This window comes from Aquarana catesbeiana, linkage group LG07, assembly GCF_042186555.1.
Source record: "Aquarana catesbeiana isolate 2022-GZ linkage group LG07, ASM4218655v1, whole genome shotgun sequence".
Taxonomy (NCBI): domain Eukaryota; kingdom Metazoa; phylum Chordata; class Amphibia; order Anura; family Ranidae; genus Aquarana; species Aquarana catesbeiana.
In genome coordinates this window covers 313849777-313870229 of record NC_133330.1, presented here as the reverse complement: position 1 = coordinate 313870229, position 20453 = coordinate 313849777, and the positions used below count along the sequence as shown (strand labels likewise).

At 50.7% G+C, this 20453-nt stretch overlaps 1 protein-coding gene across 1 annotated transcript in view; it reads left to right on the top strand.

The window, feature by feature from the left end:
• Positions 1-20065, top strand: part of AK5 (adenylate kinase 5) — a 426857-nt gene extending 406792 nt beyond the window's left edge. Inside the window, exon 14 of the mRNA XM_073593713.1 lies at positions 19657-20065. Coding sequence (XP_073449814.1) covers positions 19657-19725 — 69 coding nt within the window. The 3' untranslated portion in view covers positions 19726-20065. The remainder of the gene's footprint in view (positions 1-19656) is intronic.
• Positions 20066-20453: the final 388 nt, after the last annotated feature.

The following is a 20453-nucleotide window of genomic DNA, read 5'->3' as shown; positions in this document are numbered from 1 at the left end:
ATTCTCAACCAGGGTTCCTCCAGAGCTGCAAGGATGACTTGAGCTGTGGTTGATTGGAATCCCATTTGATGGTGCCTGCATAATTCCAGGTTCAAGCCAGCAGTATGTCACTACTTATCTTTTTAGCTATCTATATGGATGGTATCTTGAACCCAACTGCAAGGGTTGCATTCTTTCTACTAACCATCATTGTAGGCATTTTTGCCTTTGACCCCTGAGGAATTGGTTTTAGTAAGGCTTCCCAAAAACTGAACATTATTACTTTATGGGTTCCTCTGGGGGTAAAAAGGTTGGAAACGGCTGCTCCCCTTCCCCCTCCCCTATCTCTGAAAGCAATATAAAAGGTTATGTAGGCAGGCTAGGAGTGGAGGAGCTGGGCCGGCACAGACAGTAATGAGATACTCTCAGAAGAGGAGAGGGCTATGATGTGCAAGGAGGGAGGGTGGCTGTTCTAGGAAATTATCTTTCAGATTTGTTAAGTTCTGAGGCACCACTTCCATAAACCAATGAATCTGCACCCGGTCAGCAGTTTAGTAAGTCTAAAGCCCCATACACACGATAGGACTTTGTACAAACTTTCCCTTGGATTTATGTACAAAGGGCGTTGGCCATAAGTTTGTCTTGCATACAGACTGCAGGACTTTTCCAGCCAACTTTCACCAAATCACGTGGTTTTTCAGCTCTTTACCACCACCCTTTGGTCAACTTCTGTATTGTTGTCTGATACTGTGTCAACCTCGCCACTTTTATCGGCGAGATTGACACCTTGCGAGCCGGGTTCACACTGGTGCGGGGATCCGACTTGGATCCCCGCCAATGCCAAGCACTGTGTTTGGTATGAATCTTGAGGGGGACCTCCACGCCAAATTTTAGATAAAAAAACGGCATGGGTTCCCCTCCAGGGGCATACCAGGCCCTTAGATCTGGTATGGATTTTAAGGAGAACCCCCTACGCCGAAAAAACGGCGTGAGGGGTCCCCCAAAGATGCATACCAGACCCTTATGCGAGCACGCAGCCCGACCGGTCAGGAAAGGGGGTGGGGACGAGCGAGCGCCCCCCCCTTGAGCCGTACCAGGCCGCATGCCCTCAACATGGGGGGTGGGTGCTGTGGGGGAGGGGGCGCCATGCGGCCCCCCCTCCCCAAAGCACCTTGTCCCCATGTTGATGAGGACAAGGGCCTCTTCCCGACAACCCTGGCCATTGGTTGTCGGGGTCTGCGGGCGGGGGCTTATCTTTAATAAGGGGGCCCCCAGATCCCAGCCCCCCACCCTTCGTGAATGAGTATGGGGTACATCGTACCCCTACCCATTCACCTAGGGAAAAAAGTGTCAATAAAAAAACACAGTACACAGGTTTTTAAAGTAATTTATTAGGCAGCTCCGGGGGTCTTCTTCTGACTCCGGGGGTCTTCTTCCGACTTCAGGGGTCTCTCCAGCGTCTTCTCCCGGTGTCTGGATCTTCTGCCGGCTCCTCCGCTATCTTCTGCCGCTCTTTTGCTAGCGGTGGCCCGGACTTTTGGATCGTCTTCTTCCCTCTTCTCTTCTTCCGATGTTGACACGACGCTCTCTCCCACCCTTCTGGAGCCTTAATGGCCCATTCTGCTGGAGCCTGAAAGGCCCACCCTTCTGGAGCCTAAACGCCCCACCCTTCTGGAGCCTGAACGGCCCACCCTTCTGGAGCTTGAACGGCACACTCTTCTATAGCTTGAACGGCCCACCCTACTGGGACATGAATGGCCCACCCTTCTGGGGCCTGAACGGCCCACCCTTCTGGGGCCTGAACGGCCCACCCTTCTGGAGGATGAACGGCCCACTCTTCTGGGGCCTAAACAGCCCACCCTTCTGGAGCCTGAGCGGCCCACCCTTCTGGAGGCTGTACGGCCCACCCTTCTGGAGGCTGAACAGCCCACCCTTCTGGAGCCTGAATGGCCCACCCTTCTGGAGCCCGAACGGTCCCCCTTCTGGAGCCTGAACGGCCCACCCTTCTGGAGCCTGAACGGCCCACCCTTCTGGAGCCTGAACGGCCCACCTTTCTGGAGCATGAACGGCCCACCTTTTTGGAGCATGAACGGCCCACCTTTCTGGAGCATGAACGGCCCACCCTTCTGGAGCCTTAATGGCTCACCGTTCTGGAGCCTTAATGGCCCATTCTGCTGGAGCCTGAAAGGCCCACTCTGCTGGAGCCTGAACCCCCCCCTTCTGAACGGCCCACCCTTCTGGAGCCTGGACGGCCCACCCTTCTGTAGCCCTAATGGCCCATTCTGCTGGAGCCTGAAAAGCCCTCCTTCTGGAACCTAAACGGCCCACCCTTCTGAAGCCTGAACGGTCCCCCTTCTGGAGCCTGAACGGCCCACCCTTCTGGAGCCTGAACGGCCCACCTTTCTGGAGCCTGAACGGCCCACCTTTCTGGAGCCTTAATGGCCCATTCTGCTGGAGCCTGAAAGGCCCACTCTGCTGGAGCCTGAAAACCCCCCCTTCTGGGACCTAAACGGCCCACCCTTCTGGAGCCTGAACGGCCCACCCTTCTGGAGCCTGAACGGCCCACCCTTCTGGAGCCTGAACGGCCCACCCTTCTGTAGCCTTAATGGCCCATTCTGCTGGAGCCTGAAAAGCCTGAAAAGCTCTCTTTCTTGAACCTAAACGGCCCACCCTTCTGGAGCCTGAACGGCCCACCCTTCTGGAGCCTGTACGGCCCACCCTTCTGGAGCCTGAACAGCCCACCCTTCTGGAGCCTGAACAGCCCACCTTTCTGGAGTCTGAACGGCCCACCCTTCTGGAGCCTTAATGGCCCACCCTTCTGGAGCCTTAATGGCCCACCCTTCTGGAGCCTTAATGGTCCACCCTTCTGGATCCTTAATGGCCCATTCTGCTGGATCCTTAATGGCCCATTCTGCTGGAGCCTGAAAGGCCCACTCTGCTGGAGCCTGAAAACCCCCCCTTCTGGGACCTAAACGGCCCACCCTTCTGGAGCCTGAACGGCCCACCCTACTGGGACATGAATGGCCCACCCTTCTGGAGCCTGAACGGCCCACCCTTCTGTAGCCTTAATGGCCCATTCTGCTGGAGCCTGAAAGGCCCACTCTGCTGGAGCTTGAAAAGCCCTCCTTCTGGAACCTACACGGCCCACCCTTCTGGAGCCTGAATGGCCCACCCTTCTGGAGCCCGAACGGTCCCCCTTCTGGAGCCTGAACGGCCCACCCTTCTGGAGCCTGAAAGGCCCACCTTTCTGGAGCCTGAACGGCCCACTCTTCTGCAGCCTTAATGGCCCATTCTGCTGGAGCCTGAAAGGCCCACTCTGCTGGAGCCTGAAAACCCCCCCTTCTGGGACCTAAACGGCCCACCCTTCTGGAGCCTGAACGGCCCACCCTTCTGGAGCCTGAACGGCCCACCCTTCTGTAGCCTTAATGGCCCATTCTGCTGGAGCCTGAAAAGCCTGAAAAGCTCTCTTTCTTGAACCTAAACGGCCCACCCTTCTGGAGCCTGAACGGCCCACCCTTCTGGAGCCTGTACGGCCCACCCTTCTGGAGCCTGAACAGCCCACCCTTCTGGAGCCTGAACAGCCCACCCTTCTGGAGCCTGAACGGCCCACCCTTCTGGAGCCTGAACGGCCCACCCTTCTGGAGCCTTAATGGCCCACCCTTCTGGAGCCTTAATGGCCCACCCTTCTGGAGCCTTAATGGTCCACCCTTCTGGATCCTTAATGGCCCATTCTGCTGGATCCTTAATGGCCCATTCTGCTGGAGCCTGAAAGGCCCACTCTGCTGGAGCCTGAAAACCCCCCCTTCTGGGACCTAAACGGCCCACCCTTCTGGAGCCTGAACGGCCCACCCTACTGGGACATGAATGGCCCACCCTTCTGGAGCCTGAACGGCCCACCCTTCTGTAGCCTTAATGGCCCATTCTGCTGGAACCTGAAAGGCCCACTCTGCTGGAGCTTGAAAAGCCCTCCTTCTGGAACCTACACGGCCCACCCTTCTGGAGCCTGAATGGCCCACCCTTCTGGAGCCCGAACGGTCCCCCTTCTGGAGCCTGAACGGCCCACCCTTCTGGAGCCTGAAAGGCCCACCTTTCTGGAGCCTGAACGGCCCACTCTTCTGCAGCCTTAATGGCCCATTCTGCTGGAGCCTGAAAGGCCCACTCTGCTGGAGACTGAAACCCCCCCTTCTGGGAACTAAATGGCCCACCCTTCTGGAGCCTGAACGGCCCACCCTACTGGGACATGAACGGCCCACCCTTCTGGAGCCTGAACGGCCCACCCTACTGGGACATGAACGGCCCACCCTTCTGGAGCCTGAACGGCCCACCCTTCTGGAGCCTGAACGGCCCACCCTTCTGGAGCCTTAATGGCCCATTCTGCTGGAGCCTGAAAGGCCCACTCTGCTGGAGCCTGAAAGGCCCACTCTGCTAGAGCCTGAACGGCCCACCCTTCTGGAGCCTAAACAGCCCACCCTCCTGGAGCCTGAACGGCGCACCCTTCTGGTGCCTGAACGGCCCACCCTTCTGGTGCCTGAACGGCCAACCCTTCTGGTGCCTGAACGGCCCACTCTTCTGGAGCCTGAATGGCCCACTCTGCTGGAGCCTGAAAACCCCCCCTTCTGGGACCTAAACGGCCCACCCTACTGGGACATGAATGGCCCACCCTTCTGGAGCCTGAACGGCCCACCTTGCTGAAGCCTGAACGGCCCACCCTTCTGTAGCCTTAATGGCCCATTCTGCTGGAGCCTGAACGGCCCACTCTGCTGAAGCCTGAAAAGCTCTCTTTCTGGAACCTAAACGGCCCACCCTTCTGAAGCCTGAATGGCCCACCCTTCTGGAGCCCGAACGGTCCCCATTCTGGAGCCTGAACGGCCTACCCTTCTGGAGCCTGAACGGCCCACCCTACTGGAGCCTGAACGGCCCACCCTTCTGGAGCCTGAACGGCCCACCCTTCTGGAGCCTTAATGGCCCATTCTGCTGGTGCCTGAAAGGCCCACTCTGCTGGAGCCTGAAAAGCCCTCCTTCTGGAACCTGAATGGCCCACCCTTCTGGAGCCTGAACGGCCCACCCTTCTGAAGCCTGAATGGCCCACCCTTCTGGGGCCCGAACGGTCCCCATTCTGGAGCCTGAACGGCCCACCCTTCTGGAGCCTGAACGGCCCACCCTACTGGAGCCTGAACGGCCCACCCTTCTGGAGCCTGAACGGCCCACCCTTCTGGAGCCTTAATGGCCCATTCTGCTGGTGCCTGAAAGGCCCACTCTGCTGAAGCCTGAAAAGCTCTCTTTCTGTAACCTAAACGGCCCACCCTTCTGAAGCCTGAATGGCCCACCCTTCTGGAGCCCGAACGGTCCCCATTCTGGAGCCTGAACGGCCCACCCTTCTGGAGCCTGAAAGGCCTACCTTTCTGGAGCCTGAACGGCCCACCCTTCTGGAGCCTTAATGGCCCATTCTGCTGGAGCCTGAAAGGCCCACTCTGCTGGAGACTGAAAACCCCCCCTTCTGGGACCTAAACGGCCCACCCTTCTGGAGCCTGAACGGCCCACCCTTCTGGAGCCTGAACGGCCCACCCTTCTGGAGCCTGAACGGCCCACCCTTCTGGAGCCTGAACGGCCCACCCTTCTGGAGCCTGAACGGCCCACCCTTCTGGAGCCTGAACGGCCCACCCTTCTGGAGCCTGAACGGCCCACCCTTCTGGAGCCTGAACGGCCTACCCTACTGGAGCCTGAACGGCCCACCCTTCTGGAGCCTGAACGGCCCACCTTTCTGGAGCCTTAATGGCCCATTCTGCTGGTGCCTGAAAGGCCCACTCTGCTGGAGCCTGAAAAGCCCTCCTTCTGGAACCTGAATGGCCCACCCTTCTGGAGCCTGAACGGCCCACCCTTCTGGAGCCTGAACGGCCCACCCTTCTGGAGCCTGAACGGCCCACCCTTCTGGAGCCTTAATGGCCCACCCTTCTGGAGCCTTAATGGCCCACCCTTCTGGAGCCTTAATGGCCCACCCTTCTGGAGCCTTAATGGCCCACTCTGCTGGAGCCTGAAAACCCCCCCTTCTGGGACCTAAACGGCCCACCCTTCTGGAGCCTGAACGGCCCACCCTACTGGGACATGAACGGCCCACCCTTCTGGAGCCTGAACGGCCCACCCTTCTGGAGCCTGAACGGCCCACCCTTCTGGAGCCTGAACGGCCCACCCTTCTGGAGCCTGAATGGCCCACCCTACTGGGACATGAACGGCCCACCCTTCTGGAGCCTGAACGGCCCACCCTTCTGGAGCCTGAACGGCCCACCCTTCTGGAGCCTGAACGGCCCACCCTTCTGGAGCCTGAACGGCCCACCCTTCTGGAGCCTGAACGGCCCACCCTTCTGGAGCCTGAACGGCCCACCCTACTGGGACATGAACGGCCCACCCTTCTGGAGCCTGAACGGCCCACCCTTCTGGAGCCTGAACGGCCCACCCTTCTGGAGCCTGAACGGCCCACCCTTCTGGAGCCTTAATGACCCATTCTGCTGGAGCCTGAAAGGCCCACTCTGCTGGAGCCTGAAAAGCCCTCCTTCTGGAAGCTAACCGGCCCACCCTTCTGAAGCCTGAACGGCCCACCCTTCTGAAGCCTGAACGGCCCACCCTTCTGGTGCCTGAACGGCCCACCCTTCTGGTGCCTGAACGGCCCACTCTTCTGGAGCCGGTGCGGCCAGCTCTCCTGGAGCCTGAATGGCCCACTGTCCTGGAGCCTGAACGGCCCACCCTTCTGGTGCCTGAACGGCCCACCCTTCTGGTGCCTGAACGGCCCACTCTTCTGGAGCCTGAATGGCCCACTCTTCTGGAGCCGGTACGGCCAGCTCTCCTGGAGCCTGAATGGCCCACTGTCCTGGAGCCTGAACGGCCCACCCTTCTGGTGCCTGAACGGCCCACCCTTCTGGTGCCTGAACGGCCCACGCTTCTGGTGCCTGAACGGCCCACCCTTCTGGAGCCTGAACGGCCCACTCTTCTGGAGCCTGAATGGCCCACTCTTCTGGAGCCGGTACGGCCAGCTCTCCTGGAGCCTGAATGGCCCACTGTCCTGGAGCCTGAACGGCCCACCCTTCTGGTGCCTGAACGGCCCACCCTTCTGGTGCCTGAACGGCCCACTCTTCTGGAGCCTGAACGGCCCACTCTTCTGGAGCCTGAACGGCCCACCCTTCTGGTGCCTGAACGGCCCACCCTTCTGGAGCCTGAACGGCCCACCCTGCTGAAGCCTGAACGGCCCACTCTCCTGGAGCCTGAACGGCCCACCCTGCTGAAGCCTGAACGGCCCACCCTGCTGGAGCCTGAACGGCCCACCCTGCTGGAGCCTGAACGGCCCACCCTGCTGGAGCCTGAACGGCCCACCCTGCTGAAGCCTGAACGGCCCACTCTTCTGTAGCCTGAACGGCCCACCCTGCTGGAGCCTGAACGGCCCACCCTGCTGAAGCCTGAACGGCCCACCCTGCTGAAGCCTGAACGGCCCACCCTGCTGAAGCCTGAACGGCCCACTCTTCTGTAGCCTGAACGGCCCACCCTGCTGAAGCCTGAACGGCCCACTCATCTGTAGCCTGAACGGCCCACTCATCTGTAGCCTGAACGGCCCACTCATCTGTAGCCTGAACGGCCCACTCTGCTGGAGCCTGAACGGCCCACTCTGCTGGAGCCTGAACGGCCCACTCTGCTGGAGCCTGAGCGGCCCACCCTGCTGGAGCCTGAACGGCCCACCCTGCTGGAGCCTGAACGGCCCACTCTTCTGGAGCCTGAACGGCCCACTCTTCTGGAGCCTGAGCGGCCCACCCTGCTGGAGCCTGAACGGCCCACCCTGCTGGAGCCTGAACGGCCCACCCTGCTGGAGCCTGAGCGGCCCACTCTGCTGGAGCCTGAGCGGCCCACCCTGCTGGAGCCTGAACGGCCCACCCTGCTGGAGCCTGAACGGCCCACCCTGCTGGAGCCTGAACGGCCCACTCTTCTGGAGCCTGAACGGCCCACTCTTCTGGAGCCTGAACGGCCCACTCTTCTGGAGCCTGAACGGCCCACTCATCTGTAGCCTGAACGGCCCACTCATCTGTAGCCTGAACGGCCCACTCATCTGTAGCCTGAACGGCCCACTCATCTGGAGCCTGAACGGCCCACTCTGCTGGAGCCTGAACGGCCCACTCTGCTGGAGCCTGAACGGCCCACCCTGCTGGAGCCTGAACGGCCCACCCTGCTGGAGCCTGAACGGCCCACCCTGCTGGAGCCTGAACGGCCCACTCTTCTGGAGCCTGAACGGCCCACTCTTCTGGAGCCTGAACGGCCCACTCTTCTGGAGCCTGAACGGCCCACTCATCTGTAGCCTGAACGGCCCACTCATCTGTAGCCTGAACGGCCCACTCATCTGGAGCCTGAACGGCCCACTCTGCTGGAGCCTGAACGGCCCACCCTGCTGGAGCCTGAACGGCCCACCCTGCTGGAGCCTGAACGGCCCACTCTGCTGGAGCCTGAACGGCCCACTCTTCTGGAGCCTGAACGGCCCACTCTTCTGGAGCCTGAACGGCCCACTCTTCTGGAGCCTGAACGGCCCACTCTTCTGGAGCCAGAACCACCCACTCTTCTGGAGCCTGAACGGCATACACTTGTGGAGCCTGAACGTGGGCATCCCACTCTGCTTGAGCCTGAACGTGGGCGTCCCAATCTGCTGGAGCCTGAATGGCCCACTCTGCTGGAGCCTGAATGGCCCTGTCTGCTGGAGCTTGAATGGGAATGTAGCACTCTGCTAGAGCTTGAACGGGAGTGTCGCACTCTACTGGAGCCTGAACGGGAGTGTCGCACTCTACTGGAGCCTGAACGGGAGTGTCGCACTCTACTGGAGCCTGAACGAGAGTGTCGCACTTTGCTGGAGCCTGAAAGAGAGTGTTGCACTCAGCGGGAGCCTGAACGGGAATGTTGCACTTTGCTGGAGCCTGAACGGGAGTGTCACACTCTTCTTGAGTCTGAACGGGAGTGTCACACTCTTCTGGAGTCTGAGTGTGAGCAATACACTCTTCTGGAGTCTGAATGTGGGCGACACACTCTTCTGAAGTCTGAATGTGGGCGACACACTCTTCTGGAGTCTGAGTGTGGATGACACACTCTTCTGGAGTCTGAGTGTGGGCGACACACTCTTCTGGAGTCTGAATGTTGGTGACACACTCTTCTGGAGTCTGAACAATTTCTTCCAACTTGTTGGCAATCTTCACTCCCAAAAAAGCTGCACCCCTCCCATTTAAGTGCAGTCCATCCCTGTTATAGAGTCGGGAAGTGACCGCAAAGTCAGACCAGTTCTCCATGAAGCCAAACTTCTCTTCTCTGCACCAGTTCTTTAGCCACTTGTTAAGCTCTCTAAGCTCCTGCTGCCTTTCTGGTGTGGCGTGAGGTACAGGCAGTATTTCTGAAAATACTGCCTTGGATGTCCTTTTTTTCAACATAGTCCCTATGTCCCTGAAATCATTTTGTAGGATGCTCCATCTTTCTCTAACTTTGTCATGGGTACCAATATGTACCAAGACAGCTGGGTCCTCCCCAGCCCCACGCAACAATCTTTCCATCCGATCTGCAATGTCCCGAACCCGAGCGCCTGGTAAACAACATACTGTTCGTAGATGACGGTCTTTGTGACAGATTGCCCTTTCTGTCCCTCTAATAATTGAATCCCCTACCACCAGTATCTGCCTATCCTTTCTTGTAACCTTGCCCCCATTTTTACCGGAGGAGGTGTTCCCATGGTTCACCTGGCATTTTGGTGGAGTCTGAATGTCTGGTACAGTCCCAATGTGCACATCACACTCTTCTGGAGTTTGCACATGAGCATCACACTCTGCTGGAGTCTCAACGTTAGCGTCACACTCTTCTGGAGACTGAACGTGAGCGACATACTCTTCTGGAGTCTGAGTGTGGGCGACACACTCTTTTGGAGTCTGAGTGAGGGCGACACACTCTTCTGAAGTCTGAGTGTGGGCGACACACTCTTCTGGAGTCTGAGTGTGGGCGACACACTCTTCTGGAGTCTGAGTGTGGGCGACACACTCTTCTGGAGTCTGAGTGTGGGTGACACACTCTTCTGGAGTCTGAATGTGGGCGACACACTCTTCTGAAGTCTGACTGTGGGCGACACACTCTTCTGGAGTCTGAGTGACACACTCTTTTGGAGTCTGAGTGACACACTCTTCTGGAGTCTGAGTGACACACTCTTCTGAAGTCTGAGTGACACACTCTTCTGGAGTCTGAGTGACACACTCTTCTGGAGTCTGAATGTGGATGACACACTCTTCTGGAGTCTGAATGTGGATGACACACTCTTCTGGAGTCTGAATGTGGGCGACACACTCTTCTGGAGTCTGAATGTGGGCGACACACTCTTCTGGAGTCTGAATGTGGGTGACACACTCTTCTGGAGTCTGAGTGTGGGTGACACACTCTTCTGGAGTCTGAGTGTGGGTGACACACTCTTCTGGCGTCTGAATGTGGGCGACACACTCTTCTGAAGTCTGACTGTGGGCGACACACTCTTCTGGAGTCTGAGTGACACACTCTTCTGGAGTCTGAGTGACACACTCTTCTGGAGTCTGAGTGACACACTCTTCTGGAGTCTGAATGTGGATGACACACTCTTCTGGAGTCTGAATGTGGGCGACACACTCTTCTGAAGTCTGACTGTGGGCGACACACTCTTCTGGAGTCTGAGTGACACACTCTTCTGGAGTCTGAGTGACACACTCTTCTGGAGTCTGAGTGACACACTCTTCTGGAGTCTGAATGTGGGCGACACACTCTTCTGGGGTCTGAATGTGGGCGACACACTCTTCTGGGGTCTGAATGTGGGCGACACACTCTTCTGGAGTCTGAACGTCCCTTTCAATACTGCTCACTGTGGCAGGCTTGCCTTGTGAGCTGTGTCTGCAGTAAATCTCGCCTTCATCTGCAATAAAGAAATAGGAATTGGATTTAGCATCTTTACCTACATTTCATATATTTTTCTTTATACAACATCAAGTTATGAAGAAAAACGTTCAAAGCTCCACTGCCAGGGACAAATAGTAAACCCGACATGACAGTGACACAGGAAAAACTGTTGTTGGCCTTTGTATAAAAATGCTGGTTGCCTGGCAGTTATGCTGACCCACTAAAATTCCATGATTGGAAGATTGGAAGCCAACAAGTATGTTTAGCAGTATAATAAAACAGCATCTACCAAACATAGGTAATTTCTGTGGGCACACTGTGTGGGCGGGTACACGGTGTTGATCACGTGGTGGGGTGTCAGATCATTCTATCAACTGAATATCTATCACAGAGATCCTACCCAGTATTAATATCACAGTTTATGGACTATCTCTGTTTTTGCATATTTATTGTTTGCACATTGCTACTTACTGGGTGTGTAATATATATGTGTATTGTTTATGTTATCGCATTACCTAGCACCACTATTTACTTTAAACCTATGTTTGGTAGATGCTGTTTTATTATATCATTTCTTTTAAAGTGGCCGCTCTATATATATCAGGTTTCTCTTTGGCGCAGTGATAAGATCTTAAGTAGTGGCTCATTGTGATCTGGTTGCGTATTATTTTTAGCAGTATGATGATGCACTTTCATAGTTAAATGAGTAGGCAGGTCACAAAGAAAGTTGTGACAGGAGGTAGTGGTGTCACCTGCCTGGCTGTACATTGTGGCAGGGGTTTGTGAATCATCAGACCAGCTAAGCAGAGGCTTTGTTGAGTGGCAGTTTTGTCAAGAAAGTGTGTCATTTATCAGCCCTGGGATCAGAACACCACAGCAGCAAATGGGAGTCCCTACTTCTGAAAAAATCTGGAGCCATTAAAAGAAATACTTTCCCTGGCCCTATTAGTTAAGCGGGGAGGGGAGAGGGGAGTGGGGGGTGGGGGGCGCCACTGCAGAAAGGAGACAATTTCTTCACTTTCAGGCTGAGAGCTCTGCTGTTTCTTATAATTTAACTAAAATCCCAGCCTCTTTTATATCAATCTACCGGATTGCTCTGGTGAATTTATATAGAAGAGGCTGGGATTGAAGAATCGGCTCAGGTGAGGACAGCTCTGGATGTTTGGACAGGTAAAGTGTCTTTATATTAAAAGTTAGCAGCTATAGTATTTGTAGCTGCTGACTTTAAATTTTTTGGGGGGAGACTGGAGCGCCTCTTTAAAGTCCCGCACCTTGCAAAACTTTGGGATCAGCGGACTTGCTTCCTACAAGTGTGTTTTGTTTTTTTTTTTTTGTTTTTCTTTAGCTATGACAACTTCAGCTCTCTTATGCCCTGTACACACGGTCGGATTTTCCGACGGAAAATGTGTGATAGGACCTTGTTGTCGGAAATTCCGACCGTGTGTGTGCTCCATCAGACATTTTCCATCGGATTTTCCGACACAAAAAGTTTGAGAGCTTGCTATAAAATTTTCCGACAACAAAATCCGTTGTCGGAATTTCCGATCGTGTGTACACAAATCTGAAGCACAAAGTGCCACGCATGCTCAGAATAAATAAAGGGATGAAAGCTATTGGCTACTGCCCCGTTTATAGTCCCGACGTACGCGTTTTACGTCACCGCGTTCAGAATGATCGGATTTTCCGACAACTTTGTGTGACTGTGTGTATGCAAGACAAGTTTGAGCCAACATCTGTCAGAAAAAATCCTAGGATTTTGTTATCGGAATGTCCGATTAATGTCCAATCGTGTGTACAGGGCATTAGGCTGGATTCACCCCTATGCAGTTTTAGTGCTTTTTGCATTTTGCAGATTTGCACTACAGTCCATTTAACATGATTTCCTATGGAACACGTTCTGTAGTGCAAATCTGCAAAATGCAAAAAGCACTAAAACTGCATAGGTGTGAATCCAGCCTTATACTGGTTCAATTAAAGTGCTTGTAAAGGCAGAGGGATTTCATCTTGCTGCATTTCTAAAAAAAAAAAACTTCTGCATGCCCCCCCAGCCCCCCTTAGGCTCGATTCACATCTATGCATGTTGCTTTTGAGCGTTTCTGCAGTGCTTTTTGCAGTGCTTGCCGCGTTTTTGAACATGTGTTTTTGCCGCGTTTTGCCTTTTTTTTTACAGTTTTTTTTTCTGTATATAGTGTTAAAAAAATGAAAGGAAAAAAACGCAGCAAAAACGCGGTAAAACCGCGGTACTTGCGTTTTTGGATGCAGGTCCATTGAATTCTATTACATGCAAAACGCTGTATTTTGCATGAAAAAAGTCCCCAACCTTTTCCAAAAACGCAGAGCCACAAAAATGCATTGATGTGAACATGTTCCATAGGAATCCATGTTAAAAAATTCTCATGCATTTCTGCAAAATGCATTAAAAAACGCATTAGTGTGAATAGAGCCTAAGGCTGGATTCACACCTATGCAGTTTTAGTGCCTTTTGCATTTTGCAGATTTGCACTACAGAATGTGTTCCATAGGAAACCATGTTAAATGGACTGTAGTGCAAATCTGCAAAATGCAAAAAGCACTAAAAATGCATAGGTGTAAATCCAGCCTAAATACATACTTGATCCCGATCCAGCAATGTGCACAAGAGCCAAGGCTCTCTTGCTCCTCACTGGCTCAGTAAAAAAAAAAAAAATAAAAAAATAATACGCCAAAAAAGGCAAATGCTGTAAAAAAAAACGCTATTGCAAAAACGTTGAAAAACTCACTGCAAAGCTACTGGCATTTTTATAACTATATTATAACGTCCAGTGTGCATGAGGCAGCTTGTTTTATTTTCTTTCTGGGCATTGCACAGAGCAGGTAAAAAATAAAAGAACAAGCTTTACCATCACTGTAATGTATGGCATTGGTTTAATGTTGTAGAACGACTCCTATTGTAAATGAAAATACATGCTCAGCCTATAATGCCTTTGCTACATGTGCAGCTAAAAACAGTTTCTGTGCAATATTTTTTATGAAATTTTGGGGACTATGTATATGTGTTATGTGGGTAACAAGGGGTTAAACGTGTATGTGGGGTTCTTTTCTTTCCATATTGTAAATCTCTGCCATCTTGCTGGGTGGCACTGAGGTCATCAGTCCAGCCTGTAATAAGTGGCATGCAAGGCTTGTTCAAAAAAAAAAAAAGTCAGTTAGTAGGTGACAGTTGGAAAAAGAGGGGGGGAGGGGGGGGACTTGGCTCAGGGTAAACAGATCTAAAAGTAGCTGCTTGTTTCTCTTGATTTAAAATAAATCCTCAGAATAGTGTTTACAAGACAAAAGCCAGCAATGTCTATGGCCATCCCTATACATGTGTACATATAGGGGGGAGGGGGGTGTGATTGTCATCAATGGGAGGAAAAAGAATGCAATGAAAGTATTTTGTATTTATCAATATCCACAAAACTTACCAGCATCGCGTTCTTTGTTCTGGCGTGGTCCTTTGGCTTTACAGCCGACATCAAAACAACCGATAACGGATCTGAAACAGCGACGTACAAATCGCCGCGCCCTCCTCATTTTGGTGGGCTTCTTGAATGGCGGATCTGCAAGCTCTATATTGATACCTCCTTCCATAGCTGGGCTTCCTTTGGTTGGTTTCTCAATATTGTTGTTTTGAGAAACAATCTGTTTACTTTTAAATTGTCTCATTATGAAGAATAATAAGACACGCTTTAAGTCTGAGAAATTGCAATAAAACTGAATCGAATAAAAACCGAATCCAATCAATCTGCAAGAGTAAAACTGGACAAAGACAATAACACGTCTTCACTGTACAGTAACAACTCAGATACTGATCCCAGAGCCCTGTGCAGCCTTATAGTGTAGCAGGTGATGACATCACAGTGGAGGTTTTTTTTTTTAACCCTTTCACTGTCAGTTAGTTTGATGATTGAGCAAAAAAAATAACTGACGATTTTTCTTAAAGGGGCCACGTCCTTTTTTCTGAGCTTTGTGAATTCAGCCTGTAGGCTCAGTATACTGATGTAATAGGGATATATCTCCTGTAATAACATGTTTTTCTTGAAGTGACGGTTATTAGTGGGACTGCTTTAGCAGTCCCACTATTTTTATTCAATTTTATTTATTTTTATTATTTATTTCTTTATTATTCCGTACATTTTTTGGCTCTGCGTAACTTCTGCATACTTTCAGCTATTAAAACCATTCAACTATTAAACTGTTCGTCTCTTTCAGCTAATGATAGGACTTTTTCAACTTTTTTTCTACCATTTATACTTTTTAAAATATTAAGCTTTTTATCACTTTTTTTTAACATTGAAGTCAATGGGAGCATGCTTCAGATCCTTTAAATCTTCTTCCGCTCCCAAAAGTTTTAGCTCCTTCATACTTTCACCTACAGACGCCAAACAAACTTTAAAATGTTCACAAAATATTTAGCTATCTGGCGATATCTTTTCAGTTTGATATCTTTTACAGTTTTTGTGAAAAAGCTTTTTGTTTAGAGGTAATTTCAGGACATTTTAGATATTAATCAGAGTGTACTGTGTTGCTTTTGTTGCCATGGTTATCAAAGCTTCTGTTATACACAGGGGGGGGGGAGGTGGCTGGAGCATCTCAGCTCTGATTACAGAGCCCGGGGGAGGGGACAGACACACCATGTACTGATTTATAGGAATATGATGGGGCATTTTTGATGGGGCAATTCTGATGGGGCAGTTTTGATGGTGGCAATATGATGGGCCAGTTTTGATGGGGACAATTTTGATGGAGCAGTTTTGATGGTGGCAATATGATGGGGGCAGTTTTGATGGTGGCAATATGATGGGGCATTTTTGATGGGGCAGTTTTGATGGCGGCAATATGATGGGGCATTTTTGATGGGGCAGTTTTGATCGTGGCAATATGATGGGGCAGTTTTGATGGGGCAATTTTGATGGCAATATGATGGGGCAGTTTTGATGGGGCAATTTTGATGGCAATATGATGGGGGCAGTTTTGATGGGGGCCATTTTAGCAATTCGGCTATTCAGCATTCCCACGCATTTTCCCCAGGAAATGCATTTTCTAGTTTATTTTCCTCTGCTGTTAACTTTTACTTAAAAAGATATATTTTGCATCTTGTTTTTCTTAATGGCCTGCTTCTATTACCTTCACTTGGTCTGCATGCAAATCTGGAGAAATACGTATAATATAAAAATAAAAAAAGGAATTTATATACTGACACTATCACCACATATATTAATCACATACAGTTATCAGAATATAATATTTATTCACAGTAATGGTCATCTGGCCTGTGTATAGAAAAGCAGGATAGAGGGTCTGTCCTGATCTCTCCTGGTGACACAACAGGGAGATATAACCTAATGAGACGTTCAGTGGTCCCCTGTCCTTTGCGCTATTTTTATAGTCTAAAAGGTCACTGCGGACCTGGACGTGATCTGCCCAGATTGGTTTGTCAGCCTGACAGTTGTACCGTAAACGCATCACACAAAGAGCGGCTTATAGGAGGACGGTACAAAAAACGCTCTGCGCTGTTGGGGACATTAGGTGACCTTATGTACAAATACCTTCCTAATGCATTGTCTAAAGCAAGTATTATTTTAAATTACTCTTTTATTACATATAAATATGTTTTGCTAAGGACAAACAAGACTAAATTTGAACAATTTAACACTTTGCAATGAGTAGAATAGAGAGGGACAGGAAGTGAATGGTTACCCGTGTCAGCCAATCAGCACATTGTTCATTGACTTATCTGCTTCAAACAAAACCCGAAATATGGTTGCTATGGTCACTGCATTTCAGACAACTATATCACTGTTGCTCTTTACATTGTCTTGTATATGCTTGGATCTATTTTTTAGGTGCTGCCCTTTCCATGTGTTTTTTTTTCAATTTTAAAGCTGGCTCAGTGAGCACAGAAAATCCCTTGTGTTCCCTGGGTTAAGGCTGACTCTTTGAGCACAGAAAATCCAGTGTATTGTATGAGTCAAAGTTGACTCGGTGCACACAGAAAACCCTTGGACTACCTGGATCAAGGTTGGTTCAGTGAGCACAGAACATCCCTTGTATTCCCTGGGTTAAAGCTGGCTCAGTGCACACAGAAAAAAATCTCTAGTGTTCCCTGTGTCAAGGCTGGCTCAGTGCACAAAGAAAATCCCCTGTATTCGCTAGGTCAAAGCTGGTTCAATGCATACAGAAAATCCCTTGTGTTCCCTGGGTCAAGGCTGGATCAGGAAGCACAAAAAATTCCTTGTATTCCTTGGGTCACGGCTGGATCAGTGAGCACAGAAAATCCCTTGTATTCCATGAGTCAAGGTTGACTCAATGCACACAGAGCATTCCGTATACTCTGGGTCCATCCTGTATCTTAGCAATAACACAAACCTGACAGGAATAGATGGTGGCTGTGATGGAATTGTAACTTTAGCCCTAGGGCCCATTCACAACACACCTGCTCTATATTCTGTGCACTGAGGTGTCATTTATTGAGGATGGCACCCCATTGACACTGTGCATTAGAGTGCAACTACAACTCACATACTGCCCTAAGATACAAACAAAGGAAGAAGGCGCACCTTCCTAGTACATCACTGTATGACTCATTCATTAAATATTAAAAGTCAAGTGTACTCACAAAAGAAGATCGAGTAGGGCACAGCTAACGTGTTTTGAGGGCCATGCCCTCAGAGCTCTGAGAAAGAGGGCTTGGTCCTCGAAACACGTTAGCTATGCTCTACTTGATGGATTGTCGTTCGGTGGCATACAGTCATAAAGTAATGCACTAGGCTGGTGCGCCTTCTTCCTTTGTTTGTATCTTAGTTGTGGTTACCTGGAACCGAAGAAGGCAGCAAGGCCCAGGTGTACCATTTGGTGGTTTTAGTCGGGCAATACCTGTAGTGGCCGTTTTGGAGGTTCAAGATGCTGGAAGCATCCATCTTGGCTCCATGAGGCTGGCCACCTGGAGGAGCAGTATACCTGTAGTGTGGACTTTGTTTACACTTTACACACACCGCCCTCTTGTGGTGTGCTGTGTTTTGGGAAAAAAAGGGTCATGATTGTTTTTTCTTCTGTTGTGGTGCATTTGAAGCCTATTCAAAATTCTGTAGTTAAGAAACACAGCTGGGTTACCTCCCTGCCTCACTATCGGTGACTAGACAGTGAAGGAGCAGCAACAGACTGGTGAAGTCTTCTTCCTGCTCTGTCCTCCTCTCAGCATGTCTGTATTTGAATGCAGGGCACCAAATTAGCTCCTAGTGCTCATATTCAGATATTTATACTAACTGCATTTAAATTGATTTAATTATTTCTAGTACACAGATAACTGCATTCACTGGTATTTCTTAATGCCTGCCCCGAGGTTTAGCTTTAATACGGAACTCCAGCCTTCGCTTCAGTCTTGCACAGTTGTACCAGCTCCTCTCCCGTACTGGATTTCACTGCACACTGTGAGCTTCTCAGCTGCAACAAGTCAGCTAGAGGCTGCCTCATTTCCTGCTTGAAGGTTGTTTGGCTTTAGCTTACGCTTTCCTCCTGAGCTTTACTGCCTCTGGCCCACCCCTTTCATTAATTGAATTTTGGTTCTATCAATCTTGGATGATCAGCACTCCATGTGAGTGTTACCTAGGATGGACTGCATTCCATGTGAGTGTTATCTAGGATGGACTTTATTCCATGTGAGTGTTATCTAGGATGGACTGCATTCCATGTGAGTGTTATCTAGGATGGACTTTATTCCATGTGAGTGTTATCTAGGATGGACTGCATTCCATGTGAGTGTTATCTAGGATGGACTGCATTCCATGTGAGTGTTATCTAGGATGGACTGCATTCCATGTGAGTGTTATCTAGGATGGACTGCATTCCATGTGAGTGTTACCTAGGATGGACTTTATTCCATGTGAGTGTTATCTAGGATGGACTGCATTCCATGTGGGTGTTACCTAGGATGGACTGCATTCCATGTGAGTGTTACCTAGGATGGACTGCATTCCATGTGAGTGTTACCTAGGATGGACTGCATTCCATGTGAGTGTTATCTAGGATGGACTGCATTCCATGTGGGTGTTACCTAGGATGGACTGCATTCCATGTGAGTGTTACCTAGGATGGGCTGCATTCCATGTGGGTGTTACCTAGGATGATCTGCATGCAAATACAGCCTGCCTAGGAATGGCTGCCACTTTGATATTTGCATAACTAGTCCTAAGAGCCAGCCCACAGCTTGCATTAGCGCTAAGGACTCTTATGAGGCATACTATGATGGGGTGCTGTAATGTTTTCAGGGGGCGATGTACAGCATCCTGCTGGCCCCTCCCACCAGCCATGATCTGCCTTCATTGACTAGAGAAGCCGAGAGACCCAGCGATGACATCCCTGGGTCTAAAATTAAAGGAGTTGTAAAGGCAGGTTTTTTTATCTTAATGCATTCCATGCATTAAGATAAAAAACCTTCTGTATGTAGCAGCAACCCCAGCACCCCTCAATTACCTACCTGAGCTCCTTCTCTCTCCAGCGATGTCCACGATCCCCTCAGCCATCCAGTACACTCCTCCTGATTGGCTGAGACAGAGCAGCGGCGTTATTGGCTCCTGCGGCTGTCAATCAAAGTCAGTCAGCATGTTGATGAGTGGGGAAAGTAGGAACCAGGGAAGGTAAAATATATTCAAACTAAACTTCAGTTTTAAATTGATTACTCTCATGTGGATATTTAAAGGCTGGGTAAGCTTTATATAACGTTTTTGTTTTTTTAATTTCCAGATCAACGCGGAGGGGTCTCCAGAAGAGGTTTTTCTTCAACTCAGCGCATCAGTCGACTCAATTTTCTGAGAAAATCCCTTGAGTGGTGCCATTGAAAAGACGGAAATGTGTACATGTATATTATATCCACCAGTGAAAGCGGGGACGCCATGTTCGTCACACTACTGCATGCTGTCTGAACTGTAACACCAGAGCAGTGACCCCAGCAGTACAGAGCAGACCTGGACACCTTGAGGACCTCCAGCTGCTGAGGAACAAGTCCTAGCATGCACTGTTCTGTATGGCAAGCCGTGGTGGGACTTTTCCAACAACCAAGGTGTCATTGTGTGCCTGAGCTGCTGTATCATGTACAAAAGGTCACAGATACTACTTTGCAGGTTTTTGCCACTCTATAGTATCATTGCAATTATCCAAGTATACTACTGCTTTATGAAGAGCTGTGGGCCAAAGATGATGAATGCCTGAAGATGTGTTTCAGGTGGGTGCAGTTCTAAAGGTGGAATCTGCCCAGATTGAACCCGGGTAGGTTCTTTTAACATCTCAGGAGAGCCTTACCCTAGTAGTTATCACTGCGCCTACAATGGGTGGCGGATTGCCAAGCAGTACTATGACAAAGCTGTATACCAGGACTAAAACTTATCTGCGTTTGTGGTCAGTAGTTTCATATGTTATAGAGTTGCATTCAAACACAATGCTTGCCCAGTGGTACCCCCAATGCTTTGCATATAGTGTTTACTGACTCCATTCTTAAACGTTAATTGCCTCACTAATCAGAGACAGCGCCACACATTCAACTC